Consider the following 26,541-nt stretch of genomic DNA (forward strand, 5'->3'; position numbering starts at 1 on the left):
TGCACAGCTACAGGATCAAACTCCACTCCCAATAATACTGGAGTCAAGGGCAGTGGGAGGAGAGTGGGTATAAAAGAGAACAGACCTTGGCTCTCCCACGCTCTGAAAAGCATGAGGGAAGATGGCCAAATCCTAGGATGAATATTTGGAAGTGGGCTCAAACTGCAATGTCTGGGTTTGGAGGTTTGGTTGTTCCAAACTATGAGAGTTTTGGTTTGGAGTCATTTGCAAAATTGAGCTCCAGTTCTGAGACCAGTGTGGCCTAAAGGATAGAGCACTGGACTGGGACTCAAGAGATCTGTGTTCTGTTCTAATCTCTGTCATTAGCCTGCTGGCTGACCTTGGGCAAGTCACTTCACCTCTCTGTGCCAGAAGATGTTGACCTGCTTTGTAAAATGCTTCAAGATCTAGTGGTGAAAAATGCTATGTTAGAGTTAGGTATTATAATATCCTGGGTTTGGATTTCAGACACCGCTTGCATTTGGATCCAGAGTTGGTTTGAACTCTTCTCTCAGAATACAGCCAAATTTTCCAAATTCTCTTAGCATGTCAATATAGGATGGGTCAGTAGACCCCAAATAATGTAATTCACAATATTTATCTTTGCAGGGCTATGTTTTGTGTGTTTTTCAGGTTGGCCTATTGTCTAGCATTTCCAGTTTGTTATATAGTGTCGAGTAGATGTGACATTTGTGGGTTGTATGGGTAGTGAAATACAACAAATCAGTGGCGACCATGCAGTGTTTTCTGTCTGGGCTGTTTTAAGGCTCGAATGGTCACAGCAACTCATGGGGAAGATTCCACAGCAGCATGTCTCTGTGTTCTGTGCTGTAGGCTACATTGCTGGCTGGCATGAACATCTCCAAGAGAAGAGGAAGAGAATGTGGTGTGCCCACGTAAAGGGGTTTCTCCTTGAGGGCACCAATCCTGGACAGAGGTTATTCTCATTTGCTGGCTGTTCAGTACCTGATGTGAAATGAGCTGTTGGGTCTCAGTCCCTCTGGTGGTTGGGTGTGCATCTGCATCACCGCTTTTGGCACAAATTTGCCCTCAGCCTCAGCAGAGAGATTGAGATCTGAATGTCCCTTGAAATCCAGGGTCTCCCCTCCTTGGAGCTGGTCTAGCTAGCTGTGGGTTGTAGGCAGCTACACTGTGGTGGGGGAGCAGATCCTGCCATTGTCCCTGCTGTATCTGAGTAGCCTCTTTCACCAGCACTGAATCCTCTGATCAAGGACATCAGACGCATCTGTGATGCAGTGCTTGCCTAGTGGTTTCTTGCCCTCAACAAGCGACAGTGGGAACTAGCTGTAATGCAACTAGATTTCAACATTTCCTGCTGCCCAGTGCGTAACCTACCCCAAAATCACACAGACCTCCCTTCCTCCTCATTCTCAGCATGCTCCCTGTGGCCAGGTATCAGCTGCCTGGTATTAGGTTGTGTCTGGAGCTCTGCAGGACACTACAGGCTTGTCTCATGATATTTTTCAGGGTCACCGTCACTTAGGGTGACCAGATGTCCCGATTTTATAGGGACAGTCCCAATTTTTGGGCCTTTTTCTTATATAGGCTCCTATTACCCCCCATCTCCTGTCCCAATTTTTCACATTTGCTGTCTAGTCACCCTACAGTCACTACACGTCCTCCTGCCCTTTATGAGTCTCTGAGTAGGGGCTACTTAGAGTGACCGGATGTCCTGATTTTTGGGTCTTTTTCTTATATAGGCTCCTATTACCCCCCACTCCCATCTCGATTTTTTACACTTGCTGTCTGGTCACCCTAGGGCTACTTATCTTATTGTTTAAAGTGAAGTGTGGGGGGGGGGGAAATTGTGTCAGATAATAGGATCTTGAGTTACTGTGTCCTTTTTCTAATGAGCTGAGGAAGAAAGGCCTTGTTTGTTCCCTTTAACCTAACCTAACTGGGGGAATCTTGCTGCTGTTAATTGTTTCTACACCAGCCACATGGCGTGGGGGCAGGGAGTGAGAGGGGTCAGGGGGAGAACAGTAGCTTGGTAGGTTGTGTTGTGACTGCTAACCCTGCCAGTCACCTTTCTGATGTTGCTTTTGCAGCGGTAACACCCCTGAGCAGCTTTAATATCGATACCCGCAAGAAGTGGATTACGCCGCCCACAGCCCCACTCTCTTGGCCCAAGATTCTGCAGCATTCAGATGGGCGCAAGACCTGGTAAGGGCCCGAAGCTCCTCCCAGGCGTGTAGGACTAGCGGTTGTAGTATGGGAGGCATTGCCATCTCTGGAACTCCCATGCACCCTTCTGGGGCCCAGTGCCCATCCCTGGTTCTTTCGGGCTCCTGTGAGCAAGTTACACAGCACCATCTTGCCTGTGTGGAGATGTAATTCTTTGTACAATTTAAGCCTGGCAATGGATTAGAACCTCAAAGTTTTTTGAGTATTTTTTAAAAGCAATTTCAGTTAATCTTTTCATGAAAGTGCCCCTGGATTCCATACTGCCCTTTCCCCAGCCCCAGCTAAGTCCTGGCACTGTAGAGACAGCGACTTCCATCACCAGACCACCCCACTACAGACATAGCCAGCTGGTCTCCTGCTGCACACCTGCCATAATGTGTATTTCCAGGGCCTGGGCCTGATCTGTAGGCGGCAGCAGCAGCAGCAGTCGCTATGCCCCAGCAGCTGCCGTGAGATGTGACGGCGTAACTGGCCAGAGATTGCCGTGTTTGTTCTCTTGGGTTTGTGGGGGAACAGCAGTAGGTGTCTGTGCTGGTGGGTGAATAGAAGCGTTGTCATGGAGACAACCTAGAAAATGTAGGGGAGAGAGCTAGAGTAGTGGTGTATCTATAGAGCAGGAAGGGTTGGTTTTAGCTTTGGAGTGCAATAAATAAATACATAAATAAACCCACCCCAGCAACTCCCCTGCCTCTTTCAGCAGAGAGTGAAGTAGACAATACTCCCAGCATTTGTAATTTCCCAATGCAGCGCAGGAATCTCTTGGGACTGGGGGATGTGCCTGACTGCCCTGCTTCTGCCCACTGCATAGATGAGTTGGGCTTCCCTCAGTTCCAGCCAAGGAATTGGGCATGTCACCTTGGGACCTGTTGCTTTATCGTGGCTCACCTGACCTGACTTAGTGTTTCAGACACTTCAGCACAGCAGAGGTAGAGAATCAGATTAATAATATCTCCCTCCATACCGCCAGCTTAAGGCAACTGGCATTGCTGTAGGTAATAGTTGGACTGGAGGTGCAGGTGGCTAGGGAGAGGTGGACCATATTAAGGTGGAAGCCTTCCCTGCCCATCTCTTGTTAATAGCACCGGAAGAGACTTACTGGTGACAATAACGGGATGGTGGGAGGGATGGTGGGAAGACTCCCCCTGTCCCCTCCTCCCCAATAGTCTGCAAGAGAAATTGGATAAACCTGGCAGATGTTACCATAGGCAATTCAATCCCAGGCTCTTCTCTAAACTGGGAAATTTTAGGTCTTACACCATATTGCATCTTGCAGAATAGCTATCGAGAACAGTGATGGTGGTTTATATGACCAGCCACTGGTTGACACTGTCCACATACTCCATTGTAACTGGAAAAGCTGTAAGGCCAGGCACTAAAATCTGGGTTGAGAGAGCTGCCGCCAAGCTAAGGCAGAGGGGAAGTGAGAGTGAAAGACCTCCCACTTCCATATCTGTCTGGCTGTGATGGTGATTAGTTAAGTCCACCCAAAGGTTCAGACACAACCGTGACATATGGGAATGTAGAGGGGAAGCCATCATGGTTGGGTTGAGCTGACAGAGTTACACAGACTTCTCCCATGTACTTTGCAATGAGAACAGACCCCACTTCCTCATTCCCACCCCGACTTCTTATTTCTCCATTTTCTTTAGGGTTTTGGCTACTTCCACAGTAGAAGACGAGCCAAGCGGGCAGCTTGGTAGGCTGAATAAGTGTAGTCTTACCTCGAATGAGCTCCACTGTCAGGAAGTTGGCCGGAGAGGTACAGTCTGGCTCAGTCTTCCCCATCCTGTTCAAAATCAATTCAGAGCAACAATTGGGATGTTACAATCGCTAGCATGTGCCATCACAGAGAGACTCAGGCAGGAGGCAGAGAGCAGTTCCTTACGCATGAAGGATTCTAGGTCATCACTCAGCTCTGATAGGAAAAGAAATCCAAACGCACACTGCCACGGTTTGGGGGGAAGCTTATCTGAGTGTTTGGAGACTGTCTAATTTGAATCCTGCTTCAAAGCCCATTGGAATCAATGGAAAAACTCAGTGTGTTTCCAGGGTGCCCATCACTATAGTAGTTGAACTTAACATATTAACAAATGGACTAACTGTATAGGCTATTCCTAAATCCCTCATACTGAATTAGCAGCCTTTGCCTGAGTGTATCGTGTCTGCCCCAGGATGAGAAACACTGAGATGACCGGCCATAGAAAACCTACCGAGGCAAATTTCCATGTAATTAAATTCCCCCCCGCCCCTTGCTGCTTGATTTATTTTATTTTTTTTAAACACTGTTTAGGAAATATTCTAAAGTCAAAAAATATCCAGGATGGTGGCATAGCTATAGCCAGAAGCACAGACTGGATCCTGGTAAGTGATTGGCTGATCCTCAGGGCTTGGAATATCTGTTTGTAATGTACAGTATCCATTTGCTGTGATATATAATGGATCAGAACGAATATTGCTGTGTACTGATGACATCCTAGCAGTCAGCGGGCTGCAGGCTAGAGCGTTATTGCATTGCCATGCAGGTAACAAGGTTTGAGGACAGGATCCTCTCTTCAGTTTGCTGGAGGGCTGTACCTTTGAGTCATCAAGGGAAAACAGTGCTTGGCAGAAGCCATCCCTCCCAAGAGGGAGGAGGACAGGAGGCTAAGCAGAAGGTGTTTGAACTTGGCAGAAACTTGGACTTGGCTGATGTGCTGCTGTTACCTCTGGAGCCCTATTGACTTGTGTATGTTTTAAATCTAACACCACTTCTTGGCTGTCCTTGATTGAAGCCTCACCCTTTGCTTTGGTTAAGCATTGAAGTCCATCACAACCCCGCATGATTATTGGTCCCCTGGTCTGCTTGATTCTGAAGTGTTGCCGGTCGGATTCTTTGCACGTCCTTGGTCAGTTTGCTCATTACTTATCAGCATTGCCCTCCCTTCCCCCACAGGCTTGCCTGCAGAAAAAGCGGCGCCGGGCCCTTAGCGTCACAGAAGAGTTGAATGGAATTTGTACCCTGCTCACAGCAGACTTCCAAGAGGAGGCTTTCCTTAACCTCGGCAAAATCAGTAGGGAAGCAAAGCGAGTGACTTGTCTGTGGGGAGGGACCTTGACAATGGGAACTGCCTCTGTGCTGTCCATGACATCAGTTCCATTCCAGCTCCACTCCCCTGAAGCCAGAGTTTGAGCTGAATTTTGCCCTCTGTTATACCAATGTGGCTCTGTGGATTTCACTGGGGTTATGGAGGGGGGATGTCAGGGTAGAATTTGGCCCTAGGCATTTTTGAATAGATGTGTGTACTTATGTTCTGTTACATGCCTCGTGCATCCTGCATGATCAGGCACCAAGGGACAGATTTTTAAAAGCATTTAGGTGACTAAGGATTCCAGCAGGCATCTAGTGGGATTTTCAGAAGTGCCTTGGCACCTAATTCCCACTGATTTAAATCTGTAGGGATCTAAATACCTTTAAAAATCTGTCCTCTAGTGCTCAGGCCAAAATGCTGGTTTGGGAGCTTCTCTGGGGGTGGGTTGTGATAGAGAAACATATCTGCATCAAAACATGTGTTAGTTAAAAATATGTGTTTCTAAAAACTTTTTTATTTTGGTTCTGTAGTTGAGACCAAATTTAACAACAGGGACCAAAATAACAACAACAACAACAACAACAACATCATCAACAACATTACTGACACTGACAACTTCATCAGCGCAGCTGGCAATAGCACCTCCAACAATTCAAGAAACAGCCATGCATGCAAAGGTATGTACTAGGCAAGGTGGTCTCATGAGTCAGGGGAGCAGGGTGGAGAGATGTGTTAGATGGGAACTGAATAACTTTCAACCCACTATTGAGAGTGAGCCGGGTAGGAAAAGGGGTGATATTCAAAAGGTGGCAGATGAAGGCTGACTTGTGGTGATGTGTGTTTCATAGTAGTAATTTAGTAACCGAGCTTCTCCTGGAAGTCTCTCAGTGTTGGTGTAGCACTGGTGGAGTTCCCAAGTGTAAACCACAATACACTATCAACTAGATCTACTCTGAGCGTGGCCGGATGACATGCTGGTAAAATCGGCGGCTACACCAGAATGATGCTCCCATCACTGCTAGTACTGATGAAGCTGCAGACTGGGGAGACGCATAAACAGAAGCTCAGCGAAAATGCAGCCATTTTGGACACAGGTTCCAGAGCCCCTGGTGTTGCATAGGATTTTGGGGAAATAATTCCTGTTCCTCTCCCCTTCTTCGTTATTGCTAATTATGTGGTTCCCAATTGGTAAAACTGGGGAAGGATTGTCCTTGGCGTTATGCTGCTCTGTCTTGTTGTCCTTTCAAATGTCTACTTTTAACTCTCCTAGCAGACTCAGGGACAGAGATCGCTATTGTTCTGGATGGATCAGGAAGCATTGAGCCTGAGGATTTTGAAAGAGCCAAGGGTTTCATCTCCAACATGATGACGTCATTCTGGAGGAAATGCCCAGAGGTGTGTGCTCTGCTCTTCCTCCTGACCTGGCAGGCATCTCAGAGTCTTGTCATGTTTCAATAGACAGAATAGGCTGTGATTTCCCAGTGATACTGGAAATTCTTCTGGGTTGTGCACAAGGCTGGGAGTCAAGAAATCTGGATTCCAGCCTCAACTCTTCCTCTGACTTAGTGTTTGAGCAACTCACTTACCATCTGTTCCTCAGTGTCCCCTTCTGTAAAATGGGATGATTCTTTCTATACTATGCTTGCCTCCATGCTGTCTGAGCACTCTACAAATCCAACGAGAAATTGTGTTAATGGGATCTGTGTTCCTTGCCCTCCCTCCTACTCATGTTTCGATTTGATTGTGGAACAGTTCTGCTGAAACAGTGCAGTTTGCATTTTGCTCTGGCTTTGTACCTTGCAAAGTTGTTGTGCTGATTGACTGCTCGTTGTTAAAGTGCTCTCAGATCCTCAGATGTGTGGTGCTAATTAAAGGGCAAACTAAAAGTTCATAACTACATTTTAATATGATGGATCTTGAAATATTCAGAGGTTCTGTATCAATCTGTCTCTCCTGAGGTGTTTAGTGCAAGAGTGAAATCACACAGAGACAAGGAGAATTGGAGTGTGGAGGCTGGTTGGAGGAGCAACTATATCAGCATGGGGGTGGGTTTTTGTTCTTGCTTGTGGGTTAGTCTAGGTGCGTTAGACAGCGCATCACACAAAATTCCCATGGTACTTTGAAACACAACTGAGGAAAATAAACTACAAGAGAAAAAAAGACTTCTCAGCCATTAAATTAAATTACAGTGAACCTCGTACTCGGGAATGTCGAGAGGCTGACCTACAGGGCCACGAAAGACTGGGTCAGATTAGAAGTTCAGATGGATAAAATGGCAGCAGCACTTTTCTCGAGTCAAAGGAAGCTGCACCCTGTTCTCCTACCTGCAGAGCTGTCCCAGCAGGGGCTGCCAGAATACAGGGTGTGATGAAAGCAAAGGGATAAAACTGTGAGGGAGATGGATCCAAAACCTAGCTACTGTGTGCTCCATGTAGAGTCAAGAATAGCTGAGGAGAGACTGTACTTAATGCTGAGCATGACACTTGGAGAAAGGGGTCTGGGGATCGCTGCCTTGTCTCTTGCCTGACCTAACCAATTCTGCCTTCCCCAGGTTACATTTGCTGTGGTACAGTACGGAGCAGCGATCCGGACTGAATTTGACCTGCAGGAAAGCAGCAACAAGTCCAGTGCTCTCTCCAAGGTCCATAACATAACACAGCTGGGCTCTGTGACCAAGACAGCATCTGCCCTGCAGCATGTGCTGTGAGTTACATACCCTCGAGAACTCCAGAGCACCCCAGGGATTTCTTCTGCTTCATGCTCTTGGCATATCTCGCCTTAAATTGCTCCCTCAGATCCCCCGCTTGTGTCTTCTTCTCCCAGCCTGGAGCCTCTCCCTTTCCTCCATTCATAATGCATTCCTGCAAAGATCCCACTGGCAGAGGGGGTCTGGATGTGGCTCCCCCTGGAATCCATCAGGTCTGTTCCAGGTATCCTCCATCAGAGGGGTTGTTAAAGGGCAAAGCTGGGGTCCCCTCCCAGCTGCCTTAGGAACATTAGAACCTGCCTTCAGATTCCCAGTTCCCCTTGGCCTAGTTGGGGGAGGGAGGAGTGAGGCATAGTGGATGGAATACAGGACTAGGACTCAGGAATACAGGTCTAGGGTTCTGTTCCTGGCTCTGCCACTGTTCTGGTGGGTGACATTGGGCAAAGCATGTCCCCTCTCCGTCCCTCAGTTATAATGATACTGACCTGCTTTGTAATGCGCTCTGAGATCATTTGATGAGACATGATGTTTAAGAGCTAGGTGTTATTACCTTGGAGAACAGCACAAACCCATCTGCTAATGACCTTGTGTCCTCCACATGTGTTAGTGCAGCGGGAACTTTCTCGCATGCTGGAATTTCAGAGAGCCACCATCAGCCCATTGATGACCTTGACAGACATGCAGCTGGGCACATGTAGTGTGTTCCATAAAACACATCTGGGTTTGTGTTTCTGCAGAGATGAGATCTTCAATGAAAGCCGCGGTTCGGTCAACGGTGCTCACAGGATGATCCTTGTCATGACTGATGGGGAGATCTTTTTGGACCCACTGCGCTTAACGGATGTGATGAGCTCCCCAAAAATGGCCACGATAGAACGTTACGCCCTGGGGGTAGGTGTGAAGTGATGCGCGAGCCCAACTCCTTTGCGGTAGCTCATTTCAAAGGCGGAAAGCAATTAGACGGAGGGAAGTGGAAAGGACTGCTGGGAGCAGCAACTTCCGCAGATAACCATGCGTGTAAGGGCTATCTGTTTAGAGTGACATCCCTCCGCTGATGTGTGTACTCAGAAACTTTGGTAGTGAGCTGGGGAATAAGAAGAGGGTGAGTGGAGAGGAAATCTGGGGTGGCCTAAGCATCCAGTCTGAAATACTCAGACTTCCTTGACCCAGCCAGCCTTCCATTCTTCTTGGTGCCATAGAGTTTATTGTGTATGAATGAGATCCTAAAACCTGAGGCGCTATTTGCTCCGTGGGATTTCCTGGAGTCCACATGACACTTCTCACAAAAGCAAAGGAAGAGCAAAACTTTCCCTACCCTCACACTTCAAGGTGTGCGACTAAATCCTTGTGATCCTCCGGGAGAAAAACCTTTTTATCAATGTAAGGAGGTGGTGATAATGATCAGTGTATTAGCTAATTGTTATGGTCCCATCTGTTCAGTCTGGTTACACTCACAGTGGTGTAGAATAAAGTCTGCTGACCCAGTGAGCTCAGGTGAATTCTTGGGCAGAAGGGTTTGCACTGGCTTAGGGCCTAAATTGGAAGTGGTCTGTGAAACTGGATTACTCCCTTGCCTTTTGGTATAAGGGTGGCTCGGATTAGCTATTTCCTTGCAGATGAATCATTCAGAATGAGGCTTCCCTCTGGAATCCAGGCTCCTGGCTACAAACACCTCGCTCTGTTGTTGCCCTGAGTGTTTTTGGATCTCTTGGGCATTTGTTTGTTTTGTGTCTCTGTGTGAAAACTGCTCCACTTCCCTGCTGTAGCCTAGGGGTTGGCTTCTTCTCCGTAGGTCGGCGACGTCTTCAGCAAGCAAAGGGCCCTGAAAGAGCTGCAGCTTATTGCCTCGGACCCCGATGAAGATTACTTGTTCAAGCTGCCTGACTATGAAGCCTTGGACGGCTTCCTGTCGGTGTTGGAGAGAAATATTTTGGGTACCTCAGGTAAAAGGCAGCAGTGTCCTGCCACAAACAAATGCTCCCGTTCTCTGTAGCCTTCACAATGAAGAGTGCTGTGATTTTGTAAATAAATGTAAACAAAGCTCCAACCCTCAGACCACTAAAGACCTTGTTCGTTATCTGCCAAAGCATCACAAAAACAAAACAAAAATCAAATCAGCTGAAATTCCCTGGGTAATAATTCCCCAGAGGCTTCCCTTGCTTGAGGCAGCCTGAAGGGGAGAAGACAGATCCTTCGCCATTTGAGCCAACCTCCCCTTCCTTTTATACTTTGCCCCAAGTGACCTGTAACTACAACTTCCAGTTTTAAGGGACTCAGAGGATTTAGCAGGTTCTGAGAGATGCACACGTGCACCCAAGGTCCAGTGCTCTGTGACAAGGTGCCTCTGCTCTCAGTCATGGGCTGGGCAGATTGCTTCCATTGAATGCTGTTCTGCCACGAGTCCTTGTCATGTACGCCTTGTACACAGTAGGTTGCAGAGTTACTACCAACCCTCCTCCTCAGAGACATGTCTTCCATAAGATCCTTTAACATGCTGCCGGGAACGTCTGCTGTGAGCGTAAGGTAAGTTACACCTGGAACTATGTAGTGGTTGAACAACTCAGAATTCCATTTCTGTTCTAAGGTGAAATCCTCCTCCCACTGAAGTCAATGGTAAAACATGCATTGATTTAAATGAGACCAGGGTTTCACACCTAGGATATATCTACACTGCTGTTGGGAGGGGCATCCAAGCTAGCTCGGTAAAAGTACCGGTATAGGTGCAACAGCACAGGATGTCAGCCCAATTACAATCCCATCCAGGTCCCTGGGTATATCCTTTGGCAGCTCGCCCATGCTGCTGCGCCTTCAGTGCTCTATTTAGCGAGCTAGCGCAAACAAAGCTATCTTGGGGATGGCTATCCATGCTGCGTCCACACTTCCCAATTGCAGTGTAGCTACTATACCCTTGTCTTAAGTCTGTACTTTAGTCTGACCCGCTATGGGCTGAAAGATGCTGAATGTGTGAAGCCCTGGGGCTGGTTCTTCATGGCATCCTGGCCCAGGGCACTGCTGCAAAGCAAATTTTCACTTTTTATTTCTTTTCTCCTCCTCCCCCTTCATTTCTTGTTTCTAGCGGCATATCAACCAGAGGCAGGATCTGGCTATGAAAACCATAACAATAACAACATTATGGAGGATGATGACAATGATTCATGTAAGCAATGAAATATCTTGTCAAGGGATTGTGCTGTTGGATATCAATTGGGCTGGTCTACACTACGGGGGGAAATTGATCTAAGATACGCAACTTCAGCTACGTGAATAACATAGCTGAAGTCCAAGTATCTTAGATCGAATTACCTACCGTCCTCACGGCACGGGATCGATGTCCGCGGCTCCCCATGTCGACTCCGCTACCGCCATTCGGGTTGGTGGAGTTCTGGGATCGATAGGAGCTCGTTTGGGGATCGATATATCGCGTCTAGATGAGACACGATATATCGATTCCCGAGAAATCGATTGCTACCCGCCTATACGGCGGGTAGTGAAGACATAGCCAATGACTAGCATAGCCTAGGGTCTCCCTGCGTTGCTGAGGACAGCTGCACTCTGGATGCTGATACGGCAATTGCAACTTTGCAGTTTCACGCCCATTAGCTGGTTAATGGTTAATGAGATGCATTTCTCGCAATGCTGGAATAACGATGGTCCTAGTCAAGACCTCTGAGCTCCTGACCACCTCCTTCTAAATCATTCTTTTCGTGTCCTGGCAGACTCAGGGACAGAGATCGCCATTGTTCTGGATGGATCAGGGAGCATCGATCCTGAGGATTTTGAAAGAGCCAAGGCTTTCATCTACAACATGATGAAAGCATTCTATGAGAAGTGCTTTGAGGTACTCTCTTCTTCACTTATTGGTCTGCAAATACGGCGGCCACTGCACTTTATTAGCATTGCCCCTTTGGCCCGAGTGACTAGCCAAAGTTCGGGGCATTGCAGGGTTGTTTCTGTTAGGATAAGAAATCAGTGATACGATTTAGGTGTGTTCTTGGTGTCATTACCTTATTTACACAAAATGCACACACAGTCTTGCTTCCCTGAACACTCATAGACTCATAGACTCTAGGACTGGAAGGGACCTCGAGAGATCATCGAGTCCAGTCCCTTGCCCTCATGGCAGGACTAAATACTGTCTAGACCATCCCTAATAGACATTTATCTAACCTACTCTTAAATATCTCCAGAGATGGAGATTCCACAACTTCCCTAGGCAATCTATTCCAGTGTTTAACTACCCTGACAGTTAGGAACTTTTTCTTAATGTCCAACCTAAATCTCCCTTGCTGCAGTTTAAGCCCATTGCTTCTTGTTCTATCATTGGAGGCTAAGGTGAATAAGTTTTCTCCCTCCTCCTGATGACACCCTTTTAGATACCTGAAAACTGCTATCATGTCCCCTCTCAGTCTTCTCTTTTCCAAACTAAACAAACCCAATTCCTTCAGCCTTCCTTCATAGGTCATGTTCTCAAGACCTTTAATCATTCTTGTTGCTCTTCTCTGGACCCTCTCCAATTTCTCCACATCTTTCTTGAAATGCGGTGCCCAGAACTGGACACACTACTCCAGTTGAGGCCTAACCAGCGCAGAGTAAAGCGGAAGAATGACTTCTCGTGTCTTGTTTACAACACACCTGTTAATGCATCCCAGAATCACGTTTGCTTTTTTTGCAACAGTATCACACTGTTGACTCATATTAAGCTTGTGGTCCACTATGACCCCTAGATCTCTTTCTGCCATACTCCTTCCTAGACAGTCTCTTCCCATTCTGTATGTGTGAAACTGATTGTTCCTTCCTAGGTGGAGCACTTTGCATTTATCTTTATTGAACTTCATCCTGTTTACCTCAGACCATTTCTCCAATTTGTCCAGATCATTTTGAATTTTGACCCTGTCCTCCAAAGCAGTTGCAATCCCTCCCAGTTTGGTATCATTCGCAAACTTAATAAGCGTACTTTCTATGCCAACATCTAAATCGTTGATGAAGATATTGAACAGAATCGGTCCCAAAACAGACCCCTGCGGAACCCCACTTGTTATACCTTTCCAGCAGGATTGGGAACCATTAACAACTACTCTCTGAGTACGGTTATCCAGCCAGTTATGCACCCACCTTATAGTAGCCCCATCTAAATTGTACTTTCCTAGTTTATCTATAAGAATATCATGTGAGACCGTATCAAATGCCTTACTAAAGTCTAGGTATATCACATCCACCGCTTCTCCATTATCCACAAGGCTCGTTATCCTATCAAAGAACGCTATCAGATTAGTTTGACACAATTTGTTCTTTACAAATCCATGCTGGCTATTCCCTATCACCTTACCACCTTCCAAGTGTTTGCAGATGATTTCTTTGATTACCTGCTCCATTATCTTCCCTGGCACAGAAGTTAAACTAACTGGTCTGTAGTTTCCTGGGTTGTTTTTATTTCCCTTTTTATAGATGGGCACTATATTTGCCCCCTTCCAGTCTTCTGGAATCTCCTCCGTCTCCCATGATTTCCCAAAGATAATAGCTAGAGGCTCAGATACCTCTTCTATTAACTCCTAGAGTATTCTAGGATGCATTTCATCAGGCCCTGGTGACTTGCAGGCATCTAACTTTTCTAAGTGATTTTTTACTTGCACTTTTTTTATTTTATCTTCTAAACCTACCCTCTTCCCGTAAGCATTCACTATACTAGACATTCCTTCAGACTTCTCCGTGAAGACCGAAACAAAGAAGTCATTAAGCATCTCTGCCATTTCCAAGTCTCCTGTTACTGTTTCCCCCTCCTCATTGAGCAGTGGGCCTACCCTGTCCTTAGTCTTCCTCTTGCTTCTAATGTATTGATAAAAAGTTGTCTTGTTTCCCTTTATTCCCATAGCTAGTTTGAGTTCATTCTGTGCCTTTGCTTTTCTAATCTTGCCTCTGCATTCCTGTGTTATTTGCCTATATTCATCCTTCGTGATCTGACCTAGTTTCCATTTTTTATATGACGCCTTTTTATTTTGTAGGTCACGCAAGATCTCGTGGTTAAGCCAAGGTGGTCTTTTGCCACATTTTCTATCTTTCCTAACCATCGGAATAACTTGCTTTTGGGCCCTTAATAGCGTCCCTTTGAAAAACTGCCAACTTTCCTCAGTTGTTTTTCCCCTCAGTCTTAATTCCCATGGGACCTTACCTATTAGCTCTCTGAGCTTACCAAAATCCGCCTTCCTGAAATCCATTGTCTCTGTTCTGCTGTACTCCCTTCTACCCTTCCTTAGAATTGCAAATTCTATGATTTCATGATCACTTTCACCCAAGCTTCCTTCTACTTTCAAATTCTCAACAAGTTCCTCCCTATTTGTTAAAATCAAGTCTAGAACAGCTTCCCCCCAGTAGCTTTTTCAACTTTCTGAAATAAAAAGTTGTCTGCTATGCAGTCCAGGAACTTATTGGATAGTCTGTGCCCCGCGGTGTTATTTTCCCAACATATATCTGGATAGTTGAAGTCCCCCATCACCACCAAATCTTGGGCTTTGGGTGATTTTGTTAGTTGTTTGAAAAAAGCCTCATCCACCTCTTCCACCTGATTAGGTGGCCTGTAGTAGACTCCCAGCACATCACCTGTGTTTTTTACCCCTTTTAGCCTAACCCAGAGACTCTCCACAATTCCAACTCCTATGTCCATCTCCACCTCAGTCCAAGTGTGTACATTTTTAATATATAAGGCAACACCTCCTCCCTTTTTCCCCTGTCTATCCTTCCTGAGCAAACTATACCCATCCACACCAACATTCCAGTCGTGTGTATTATCCCACCAAGTTTCAGTAATGCCAATAATGTCATAGTTGTATTTATTTATTAGCACTTCCAGTTCCTCCTGCTTATTACCCATACTTCTTGCATTTGTATATAGGCATCTAAGATACTGGTTTGATCTTGCCTCCCAGCTTTGCCCTGACCCTCCTTCCTCTCTGCCATTATAGCCCGTGCTCCCTCTTGTTTCCAACCCATCTCCCAGGTCTTGTTCCCCACTTACCTGTGGGCTTTGCTCACCTGTCCCCGTCGAACCTAGTTTAAAGCCCTCCTTACTAGGTTAGCCAGTCTGTGCGCAAATAAGGCCTTTCCCCTCTTCGAAAGGTGAACGCCATCTAACACAGTAGGAACAAACAGCAGTCGGCCGTTTCCTGGCTCAGAAGTCCCCAAGTCCTCAGTGAACTTTGTGCCCAAGAATCTCTGTCCCTCTGGTTCCTCATAGGATCAGACTCACAACTGCTTCTCCTGGCGTCCTGCCTACAATACCCACGTCTTGCAACTGATATCTTAGCCCCAGCCTTTGTACCCAGGGAAACCCCTGTTGAACTATCTGGTTTAGCTCTGGCCTGCCATGCAGCCTGTTGCCTTGGGCAACCATCCCCATTGTCTCCAGCTGTTTTATTGTACCAAAAGGTCTTGATTGCTCTCTCTGTTGAGCCTGAAAGAGAGCTTGGCACAGCCATTGGTTCTAACACAATCAGTGAATGTCTTTGGATCCAAGAGTCCCCTGCTGGCAGCCATTAGCCCCTTTCTGCATAACACCATTTCTATTTATTATTTGTGTTGTGGTAGCTCCTGGAGGCAAAGGCCCCATTGTGCTCGGTGCTGTACAAACGTAGCCTTGAAGAGCTTTACCTTGTGCAGTGATCTCGTCAGCGGCAGGCCAGGTTAGTCCTTTGAGGGGAGAGCTCCAAAGGAAAGCCATGGTGCAGCAAAGAGTGCTGGTGATTCAGGACGGTCCCATATAATTCTCTCTGCAGGCTGGAATGTATGGCAAAAAAGCAAGATGAAAACAAAAGAACTTAAAAAACAAACCTTCCTGTCTTTGTCTAACGCTCTCCTCTGTCTGATCACTAAATACAGAACAAAATATGAATCTGATGGTGGCTCTAATTTTTCTGAACTAACATAACTTTTCTTTTCTTCTCTGTGTTCATCTCTTTAGTATATAGGTGCAATTTCTGCTGGAAAAGATTTTACTTTCTGGCCCTCCTTTATAGATTCATAATAGACTGTAAGGCCAGAGAAACCATTTTGACCATCTGATCTGATCTCCTGTAGAACGTAGGGCATAGGACGTATCTGAATTAATTCCTATTTGAGCTAGAGCAGAACTTTTATAAAAACATCCAATTTTGATTTAAAAATTGCTGGTGATGAAGAATCTACCACAACCCTTGGTAATTTGTCCCACTGTTAAAATTGTGCCTTATCTCCAATCTGAATTTGTCTTTTCCAATTAATGCCGTTCTCTTCGTTGGGATTTCTTTACTGGTTGTTTCTGAGAGCTCCAGTTCTCTGAATCAGCTATCAGTATTGAACTCTTACCTGATGCTTCTTTCCAGTGTGATTTTGCCCTGGTGCAGTATGGATCTGATATCAGAACTGAGTTTAACCTGCAAGACAGTTGGAACGCTAACGCTACCCTCCAGAATGTTCAGAACATCACCCAGTTGTGCAACGTTACCAAAACAGCATCTGCCATTCAACATGTGCTGTAAGTAACAACATAAGAAATGGCGATACTGTATTGCTGAGGCACTTTCTGAATAGATGCGTGAACATTTGGGGCCCAGATCTGGTCACATTTCCTTAACTGGCCAGAAGGGTCTCTACTGAGCAGCGTGAGGCACTCCTTCCTCGACGGGACACTGAACATATTTTACATTTTATATCACTTTCTGACTCTACCAGTGATGATGGGGCTGCCTCAGTGACCCTGGTTATCCAGAGGCTGCAGATACCCATGGGACTGGGAAACCAGAGGAGTCAGGCCAATAGACTAGGAGATTTGTCTTCCCTCGGCCTGTGCTACTGGCTTGCTCCTCCTATTTTAGAGAATGTCATCTGGCCTGCTAAAAGCCAGTAGACAATGTGAGACCTAATCCCTGGCCTGGGGCACCCAGAAGACAATGAAAAGAAAACCTGGAAAGCATCTGGAGATGCACAATACAAACCTGAAGAATGGAACCAGGATTTGAGCTAATCAGGATACAGTTAATCAAGCTGTTACATGTTCTCAGTGGAAAGCTCTGGGAATGGTATATGGAGCTTTTAACTCTAGGCTGAAGGACCAAATCCAACCCAGGTTGGGGGTGACTGTGAAAGCCTTTATCATGTGTGAAAGCAGCGGTGGCTGCTAAGAGGCTTATGTGAACTGAGATATTGGTATCTGTCCAGTCCGTACTGGGATACATGTCCCCATCCCAAGAGCCACCACCCCAACTGGAATAAACTAACTCCCTTCTCACAGCCTCAACACAGAGGGCAAGAACTGAGTAAACATGGGGAGTGCCATCTCCCTCTGGCAATCATATTAGCATGTATGGTGGGGGGGGGAGGTGGCGGGGCAATGTCATTTCCAGTACCACTACCTTTACTCGAATGGATAGAACAGGGATCTGAGAGTGTGGACTAACCAGAGATACTTTCTGTCTCCAGAGCTGTTGACTTGGCAATTATCCTCAGCACTAAATTCACTGCGGGAGGGGCAGGGGGTGTCTGGTCATTTTTGAGTTATGTATATATGAAAGGAAAAGTCCTGAGGAATTAAGTTTCTGCTCTGGGCCTTGGTACAATTATTAGCCAGAAATTCATAGGAATTTCAACAGATCTGTGGGGTCATCCCCCTGCCCCAAGAAACTCATCCTATGTATGACAATTTTAACAGGGATTCTATCTTCAATGAGAGCCAGGGGTCCCAGAAAAATGCTGCTAAAATAATGGTTGTGCTGACAGACGGGGAAATATTCCTGGATCCAATGAATTTAACAACGGTGATAAATTCACCTAAAATGGCAAGAATTGACCGTTATGCCATTGGGGTAAGTTTGGAATATCCAAAGGCTCTTGTTCTAATCTGTCCCCCTGAACGTAGCTGATATCTCTCATTAGAGAGCAACAAAGGGGAGAGAAAGGAAAAAACTGACCACATAGCAACTTGGTAAGTGATGGAAATGAGGAGCATGTATAAAAATGAATCGGTGGAAAGTAAAACTACCTCACCAAGTTAATAATATGATCAACAGGTAAATAAAATCCAACTCAACTCCGTGGAGTGCTGCACTTTCAAGTCTCTTGTAGACTTCCTCTCCCAGCACTCACCGTTAAGGCCTACGCAACTTCCATCCTCACTTGTATCCCCACCGTTGTTGACTCCCTACACCTCTGCTGTGCTCTGATGTCTGCTATGCCCAGTCATCTTTGATGCTCCCATTTCCTGCCCACCTTCTCTCACATATGACCATTTTGGTTTGCTTGCCCTGTGTCAGGCATCTTCCATCTCAACATTTAAATCTCTCCTCCAGGGGCCCACTGCATTGTGTTCATACTGCAAAGTTTAATGTAAATTGTAAAGCCAGTGGGATCCGTTCAGTATATATTTTAAAAAACACACTAAGGTAAGACAAGTCCAGACGCTGCCTTCAGTCAAGGCATTGAAAGAGGGGAATGGTACATCATGATTCCACAGGATGTTGGAAGGTCATAAGTTACAGTGAACAGATAAAAGTTTATAAAACCTTTCCTGAAAATCTATGGTTTTCACTGCTGAGTGGGGGGAATTTAGCCACACAACTCCCATGGAAAGAAACAAATGGAAATACTAATTCTTTCTTAGTTCATCATAATCAGCTTTATCAGTCAATGCTGCTGTTTGGTCCTTAGAGAGGTAGGGACAGCTTTGAAGCATTTTGCATCTTCGCTGTCTACAAAAATATATCTTATTCAAGCTAAAAGTGCCTCTAAACTTGGCAGAATATTTCCCCTTCAGTACCAAGCTTAATAAAAAGGGGCTTTAATGGAAATGAACTATTTTTTTAATTTTAAATTGACTCTATTTTCATCTTCAAAGGAACAAAATGTAGCAATAGGAGCTCAGCTTTGTTCAATATTCTTATTATCCATAGCAGCTCCCCAGGGACTGGTAACTGGGCCACTGGCATCAGTTATCTGAAACAAAAACACCTTTGTTCTAGCTGGTAATTACCTCTGGAGAAAGACTGGTTCAAAAGGCATTATATATAGGTGAAGGAAGTTTTATTCTGTACATGGGTTTCAGGAGCAGAAAATTTGGAGTTTGCATTACAGAAAGGAGATAAAAAGTTTATTACGGAATTTTTACAAGACCGAGACACCAGAAATCAGGACACATTAATTCTGTTAGCAGGACTAAACTAATGGATAGTCTGATTTCTAAACAAATTCAGACTCGTAAGTCTTTAGCAGAGAGTTATATGGAGAAGTTTTAGCTTTTAAATTTGCCCCTTCTCTGAAGCTAGAATCTACTTTTCAGCAGATATGACATTAGCCTGTTATGTGGAACTGTTTCCTAAAGGCCTGATCCTAGGAGGCACAGAGAACATCCAATTTATTGACGTCAGTCGAAATTGCAGCTGCCACGAGCTCTTAGGAAACTCACTGGACTGAGCCCCAGTGCAGATTCCTGGGGTTTTATAACCCCCAAAAAGATGCAATTAGGTAAAGTCACCATTTTTCCATCAAAGTGCTGCTCTTCTTCATTGATCTTGGTCTCTGTCACAGGTGGGAAAAGCATTTAACAAGCCCAATGCCCTAAGTGAGTTGCGGCTGATTGCCTCTGATCCCGATGAAAGTCATTTATTCCGGGTGACCAACTATTCAGCTTTAGATGGGCTCCTTTCAACCCTGCAGCAGAAAATCATTGCGATAGAAGGTGAGGGCAAACCTCTGTACCTTGTCATCCTGTCTGAGTAATAATGGGAAAATGGCTCACTACGTCCTCTTCTGATTCTCAGGCACGGCAGGCGATGTTACAGAATATGAGCTGGCGCAAACTGGTTTCAGTGCACAGATCTTGGACAAGGCAAGTGCCTGCTGCGATCTCACTCTGGTAGATGAGCACATGGTGCTGTTTATTTTGCTTTTGAGAGGCTTGAAAGAATTGATTCTCTGTATTTCCTACGTAATGACACACACTACAGTTTGAGAACCAAAAGAGTCAAATCTCCATTGCACCCCAGAGCCTGTTTCACTGGTACCTCTTGATTACATACAGATTTCGCTTGTATATGCTCGCTAGCTGGTATATCTGATTTCAGTGTCTAACCCCTGTATCAACTAGTACTTGAGAGTAACTGCTGTATCTTTACCAAAATTAACTCTATTTCATGCAGACACCTTGGAGTCAGGGGATTTAGATTCTGTTTCCCACACTGCTGGTTTTTATTTGACCCTAGGGTAGATTGCCTCACCTCTGTGCCTCAGATTTCCCCTCTCTGGAATGGGACTAGAAGTGCCAGTCTAGATCCTGGGGGAGCTGTAGGGCTGAAAACACTGATATTTGCTAAAGTGCTTTGAGGTCCTTGGGCACAAGGTGCAAGAGAAGAGCAAATGATTATCATTCATTCCTCTCTTCTATCTTTCCGTATGTGAACTCTACAGCAGCACATACTGGTTGGAGCTGTGGGGGCCTATGACTGGTCTGGTGGAGTTTTGCTGTACGACTGGGTAACCAAGATAGCCACTTTCCTGAATGAATCTAAAGAAGCAAAAGAAGCAAAATACGGCTACCTAGGTAAATAGCACCCCCGCCACCCCAGGGACAATCTGATTAGGTGGTGGCTCCAATCCTCCTCTCAGAATAGTTAATGGGAGAAGGATCAGGCCAAATATACCAATGTGTGGATGGTGTTTAGTGGACAATGTGCTAGCGTTGAAAGCATTAACCCAAAGAACAGCAAATCTCACAGGAACTGGCTGGATCTTTATTTCCTGCAGCTGGGAAAGGGACTCTGCTGGAAGCACTTTCCTTCTTACCCAGCAGCATAGTGGTCATTTTTACTGATACATTATGATACACCATGGCATCGTTTGCATCTTGTTAATATGCATGTGTTTACTGTATAACGACTCTCAGAATGATTGGAATTTTTTTGGAGCCTATGAGTAAATATTTCATGTGCAGCAGATACTGGAGAGCAAACAGAGCCTAAACCATTACAAATCTTGGCCTGGAATGGTGTAAAATGTTTGCTTATTAACACAAGTTCTTTATAGCATCATGAGTCCTGTACCTCCTGATATTTGACTTAGCTTCAAAAATCTCTCAATTTAGTTTTATGTGCTCTGGACTGTGTGTCTTATATACCCACACAATAATGCTTGTGCTATCTTCTCCCTGTCACATAAACCCAGTGAACTTTATTTTTCTGCATCCCACAGGGAGTATTGCTTCCTTCACCTTCATGATGGCTTTTTAACCTGTCAGCCTCGAAAGGCAATTAAAGCCAGGACCAACATGTGTATATTTCACATAACCATTCAGGATCTGTGATTAAATGCTAGGGATGTGTTCAAAATTTTGTTGAGTGTTGCTACTGCAGAGCCATTTACACACTGGCGCTACAGTTGTTGTTGCCCATTGGGGCACTGCGGCTTCAAATTCAATCAAGAGACTAGGCATCACAAGCTGTTAAGAGGGAAGACTTACGAGCTTTGTTGGCTTTTTCTCTCAGACAAGTAACCATCACCTGTTATTTCCTAATCAGTCTTTTAAGCAAGATGGTATCAGACCAAAACCATGGACCACAACAGCCTCAAACTTTGTGGATTTTTGGTTCCTGCTCCAGATCTAGATTTGAATTCCATTACCTGTGACGGGCATGGGCCAAGCTAAAACCCAAAGTTTGTGTCATTGGCTCTTTGGCTCAGCGATAAAGCACTGTATTGATCATGTGTCATTTCTGCTCATTGTCTAAATGCACAGGGTACAGTGTGGCTGTGGTGAATGCACAGGATGGTGCCTGGTATGTGGCTGGAGCTCCACAGCACAGCATGACAGGGAAAGTGCTGGTGTTTAAGAAAGATGGCTCAAAGCAAATCCTGCAAGGCGATCAGGTACCCATGCTTTGCTCAGTCTTTGCCGATCAAGTGGGTTGACAAAGCACTAAGTCCAGTGGAAATAGATGGACTCCACGTGTCTTTCTTGAAATGCAGCCATTACAGACCATTTTTCAGCATGTGCTTTCTCTAATCAGAACTTCCCCTGCATTCTTCTAGAGGCAGATCATCAGCTGGTGTAAAGTATCAGAAGACACTTGATTTCAATGGGCCTATGGAAACTTACACTAGCTGAGGATTTGTCCCCTTCCTTGACTTCTTGTAGACTTTAGAGATGGCAAGAGCAGAGAATAGGAAGCAGACTGTATACCTTTGTTCATCCATAAAGTTTTGGGGATATTAGAAAAATTCAGACAACTAGTGTTGTAGATAGCTGAGGGAAACGACTGGGGAAAGGATGTAAGCCCAGTATGGATAAGAGGGAGGTTTGAAGGAAGTTCAGATAAATGGGGTTAGACTATCAGTACATTCTGATACCTGACCCCTCAAAAAAAAATCCATTTACTCCAACTGAAAAAGGTATCCTCCACTGCCCATTGTGAAATTGTTGGATAGTGATACTGGTGCTGTTACTCTGGTTACTGGGGCCTTCCTCAAAGATGGCTCATTGTGATAATAGGAGTCATGAAATGATCCATATATAGACAGAGGGACAGATGACTATGCAGAAATTTGTAGTTCTGTAAAGCACCTTGACAGGTGCAAAGGGCACCAGAGAAGGCTATTATTATGAAGTTATTGTTTGTTGAGAATTCCAGTGTAAAACCTGACTCTTTCTGGGGTGCAGGTTGGGTCTTATTTTGGCTCTGAACTCTGCTCTGTGGACGTGAACCAGGATGAGGAGACAGACTACCTTCTTGTGGGAGCCCCGCTTTATCACATCCATGGGGAAGAAGGACGAGTTTATGTGTATCAGCTTAAGGTAAAGACACTGGCTTCAGCAGTTCTGACTTGGTGGGAGCTTTCCCAACAGTTCTTTGAAATACTTCTGTTACCACATGCTAATGATGACAAATAAAACCCTTATCCTTGGTGCTTTTCCTGTATAGTCTCTCAATTACATCCATTTGGTGCCCATGCCTAACTTGTGGACTGTCTTTTTGTATCAGAAGACCACAGAATGATCAGTCCTGTCTCAGTTACTGGACTGTGAAAGAGAAACCCTGTAACAGAAATGGCGATATCTTTGTGGCCTCTTGTAGATTTATTACACAGCATGATGAGAAATAAAAGTTTGTCAAATTGTTTCCATCTCCCATCCCACCTGTTATTACGGACCCTGTCCCACAGAATGGAGCATCTTTCTGTTCTGATTATTTTGTAGCCATTTTTTTCCATCTCCCATAACCACTCTGTGAAACAGCATTCCTTATAATGATTGTTTTAAATTAATGTACATGTCGACTGCTGTTGGAACAGCTTCCAGGGGAGTTCCCCAAAAGTAGATCAGTGAGCATGCCCATCTGCTGAGTTCATGTACAGGATACACAGCATACAGTTCAGGAAGATGGTTCATGCTACATCTCTGCTTTGAAATCCGGTGTTATAAAACATGCTGTACCTACTGAGTTATTAAAGAGAAACTAAACTGAAACCAAAGTGAGAGTGAATGCAAAACTCTTGTTTAAAAAGAAAAATGGTTGAAGCTGGCAGATCAGTAATAGAACACAGGGGACTAATTAGCCTAGACTAATACATATGCTTTTTAAAACAAAATATTTGACAATCACTTCCTCCTTTGTTTCCTCACTGAACCCTGGCGTTCTGTGTATACCTTGCAAGTGCTGATGACATTGCTGACACCACGTAAGCCTTGTCTACACTAGGAAGGTGACCTATTGCTGCTGATAGCTTTAGCTGAACCAGAACTGAACGACAGTTTAACTGGAAATGTAGACTCAGACAAACCATGTTCAGCATCGCTTCAGAAGCAGCTAATGAGACTTGCGCAGGGCACTTCTAGAGTGGCTGAAAGCAGCTAGTGGCGTCACAGAACGTTCAAGACATCTGTCAATAGCCAAGTAATGTACCTCCCCATTGAGGCTTATTTCTATGAAGCAGTCTGGGAAATGTGATGTTTTCAGGTACTGTAGAGCAGACTGCAGACCTGAGGAATTGGCTGTTGCTTTTACTTGGAAGGCACTCAGATCCTATGGAGATGGGAGGCAATATAAAATCCTACAGTAGATCTGTAGTGTTTGGATGTTGGTGAGTAGTATAGGAGCAGATGATTTCCAATGTTTTGGTTATTTTTATTTGTAAGGGTGCAGATGTACCCTGGCTCCTGCTGTCATTGACTCCAGTAGCAGACCTTCCGAGGAATCCTTTAATTTATTGTTTAAATTTTGGTGTTCACCTTCGATCCTTACAATTAAAAAAAACCTGTTTTCAGGAGCAGTAGGAATAACCTCTTGGTGTTTTTCAGAATGGTTTCTTCTCCTGTGTGGGACACTTAAGTGTCCAGGCACCATCTGCTTTTGCAAGGTTTGGGTTTACTGTGGCCAGCATTGGGGACATCAATAAGGATGGATATGTGGACGTTGCAGTTGGAGCCCCGCTTGAGGATCGGCTTTTGGATTCTTCTACCTTTGGCAGCATTTACATCTATAATGGTGATAAGAATGGGATCAGGAGCACTTTTTCTCAGGTAGGGAGGAGTCCAGTGTGAATCATACGTGCACTGAGGGTTTAATGGGAGGTGGGGGGAAGAGCATGCTCTTCTGGTAGAGGGTTCAGAGTCAGGACTCCTGCATTCTATTTTAATTACTGACACACTGTGCAGCTAGGAGCAAGTCACCTGGCCGCTCTGTGCCTCGATTTACCCATCTCTAAAATGGAGATGTTAATAATTCCTGCCTCACAGGGGTGTTTTGGCAATCTAATCCAGGCTTTTATCCAGCCTGGCTTTCCACTTCTTGCACGAGCAGTTCCTTTTACTCTGGAAAATCACCTTATTACTAATTAAACAGTGAATCAGCCTTGAAAAAAGAAGTGGCGTGCTTGATAAAGCACTGGGGCTTTTTCTTTTAATCTGAAACCAGCTTGAATTTGCTAATTTTCATGAGAGCCACCAGACTCAGCTCATTCTCAGGTTTGCAGTTTCCTGCTTACCAAAAATGCTGCAGACACCAGAGTATATCACTGGTACTCAAAAATCTCATTGTATGTGGATCAAAAGATACTCCATTTGTGGTGAATGCAGATTGGAGGTATGGGTGAGAAACGTGAAGATGTGTGCCAGGCGACTTGTGTGAAAGAGACTCTGCAGGTTTGACTCAGCAGAGCTGCTTTTTAAGCTCAGCTGGCTGGCAAAGTCCTGCATCTTGGCAAGGGGTTAGACTAGATTTCCTTTGCGGTCCCTTCTAACCCTATAGATCTATGATTCTAAAATGCTCACTTGAGGATGTGGGTTCCACACCTACTGACTAAACACCCTCCATTAGCAAGTCTGCCTGTCCGTTGCAGGAAGTGTATCTGAAGAAGTGGGTTTTTTACCCATGAAGGTTATGCCCAAATAAATCTATTAGTTTTTAAGGGGTCACCAGACTCCTCGTTGTTGCAGAAAGTGGGAATGAGTGACAGGGGATGGATCACTCGATGATGACCTGTTCTGTTCATTCTCTCTGGGGCTCCTGGCACTGGCCACTGTTGGAAGACAGGATACTGGGCTAGATGGACCCTTGGTCTGACCCAGTAGGGCCATTCTTAAGTGGTTAGGGTTCCCTATCCTGGATATGTCAAAAATGTCACAGGGTGTCACTCAGAGCAGTCCCATGTTAACTGGAGAAATATCCCATCTTAGATGTGTTGATCTTTTCCTCCCACAGAGGATAAGAGCAGCTGAAGTTGCTCCAGGTCTCCAATATTTTGGACAGTCCATTGATGGTGGTTTTGACTTCACTGATGATAGTCTCATAGATATCACCGTGGGATCGTTTGGAAATGTAACTGTGCTCCGGTAGGTAGAGATTACACCTGTACTCTAGATGTTGTTTAGTGATTCCATTATTGTTCAAAGTATCGCTGGGACGTATATTAGTTATTCTGTTGATAAAGAAGCTTCCTAAATCTTTCTCTGTTATGTAAAGGCTTTAGGTTAAGTTAGAAACCTTCTGCCTTTGAACTTCCAATGCAGAAAGAACAAGTATTAGTTAATAAACTTGAATCAATTGTAATGTAGGGCTTCATTGGCCCCTATCTTTGTGCTCACAATCCTGCATGTGCAGTTTATGTCCATTAGACATGTAAATAGCTTACAAACTTCAGTTAATACCTGGACATCTAAATGATCTTAAGTGGGGTGGGTACATTTCACAAGGCATGAGGTTTAATTTGCACCTGCATTTTTGGTCCTGGAAAATGAACTGCACATGAAAATTAGAGAATTTGCACCAATATCTATGTGAGTTGCCCTGGAAACCTGGAAGAGGTACAAGTACCCAGATTTACACCTGCAATTCAATTACAGGTACAAAAATGGAAACCCAGTTTTGAAACTCTTAGTCCACAGTGTTGGTGGGTTTAGATAATCTGTTCCTTTGGATTTTGAGATTTCACTGCATTCTTGAAATTCCTAGCCAAAGGTGGAAATTTTAGAAATAGACCAGTCTGGCCCAGCACTGTTTGTCTGCTGAGATTTCAAGAAGGCAGAGAATATCAAGTGAAATAGTATAGAGC

General features: G+C 45.0%; 1 protein-coding gene across 1 annotated transcript in view; it reads left to right on the top strand.

The window, feature by feature from the left end:
• The window catches only part of ITGAE (integrin subunit alpha E), a 56,013-nt gene that overhangs the window by 6,182 nt on the left and 23,290 nt on the right, over positions 1-26,541 (top strand). The window contains exons 2-21 of the mRNA XM_030536452.1: positions 2,070-2,184; positions 3,855-3,964; positions 4,496-4,566; positions 5,138-5,255; positions 5,804-5,950; positions 6,544-6,668; positions 7,825-7,976; positions 8,718-8,871; positions 9,773-9,923; positions 11,057-11,137; positions 11,697-11,818; positions 16,332-16,483; positions 17,657-17,810; positions 19,528-19,678; positions 19,761-19,828; positions 20,407-20,539; positions 21,731-21,861; positions 22,652-22,786; positions 24,290-24,511; positions 25,692-25,822. Of these exons, the coding sequence (XP_030392312.1) occupies positions 2,070-2,184; positions 3,855-3,964; positions 4,496-4,566; positions 5,138-5,255; positions 5,804-5,950; positions 6,544-6,668; positions 7,825-7,976; positions 8,718-8,871; positions 9,773-9,923; positions 11,057-11,137; positions 11,697-11,818; positions 16,332-16,483; positions 17,657-17,810; positions 19,528-19,678; positions 19,761-19,828; positions 20,407-20,539; positions 21,731-21,861; positions 22,652-22,786; positions 24,290-24,511; positions 25,692-25,822 (2,623 nt within the window). The remainder of the gene's footprint in view (positions 1-2,069; positions 2,185-3,854; positions 3,965-4,495; positions 4,567-5,137; positions 5,256-5,803; positions 5,951-6,543; positions 6,669-7,824; positions 7,977-8,717; positions 8,872-9,772; positions 9,924-11,056; positions 11,138-11,696; positions 11,819-16,331; positions 16,484-17,656; positions 17,811-19,527; positions 19,679-19,760; positions 19,829-20,406; positions 20,540-21,730; positions 21,862-22,651; positions 22,787-24,289; positions 24,512-25,691; positions 25,823-26,541) is intronic.

Source organism: Gopherus evgoodei, chromosome 17 (assembly GCF_007399415.2).
Source record: "Gopherus evgoodei ecotype Sinaloan lineage chromosome 17, rGopEvg1_v1.p, whole genome shotgun sequence".
NCBI classification, from domain to species: Eukaryota; Metazoa; Chordata; order Testudines; family Testudinidae; genus Gopherus; species Gopherus evgoodei.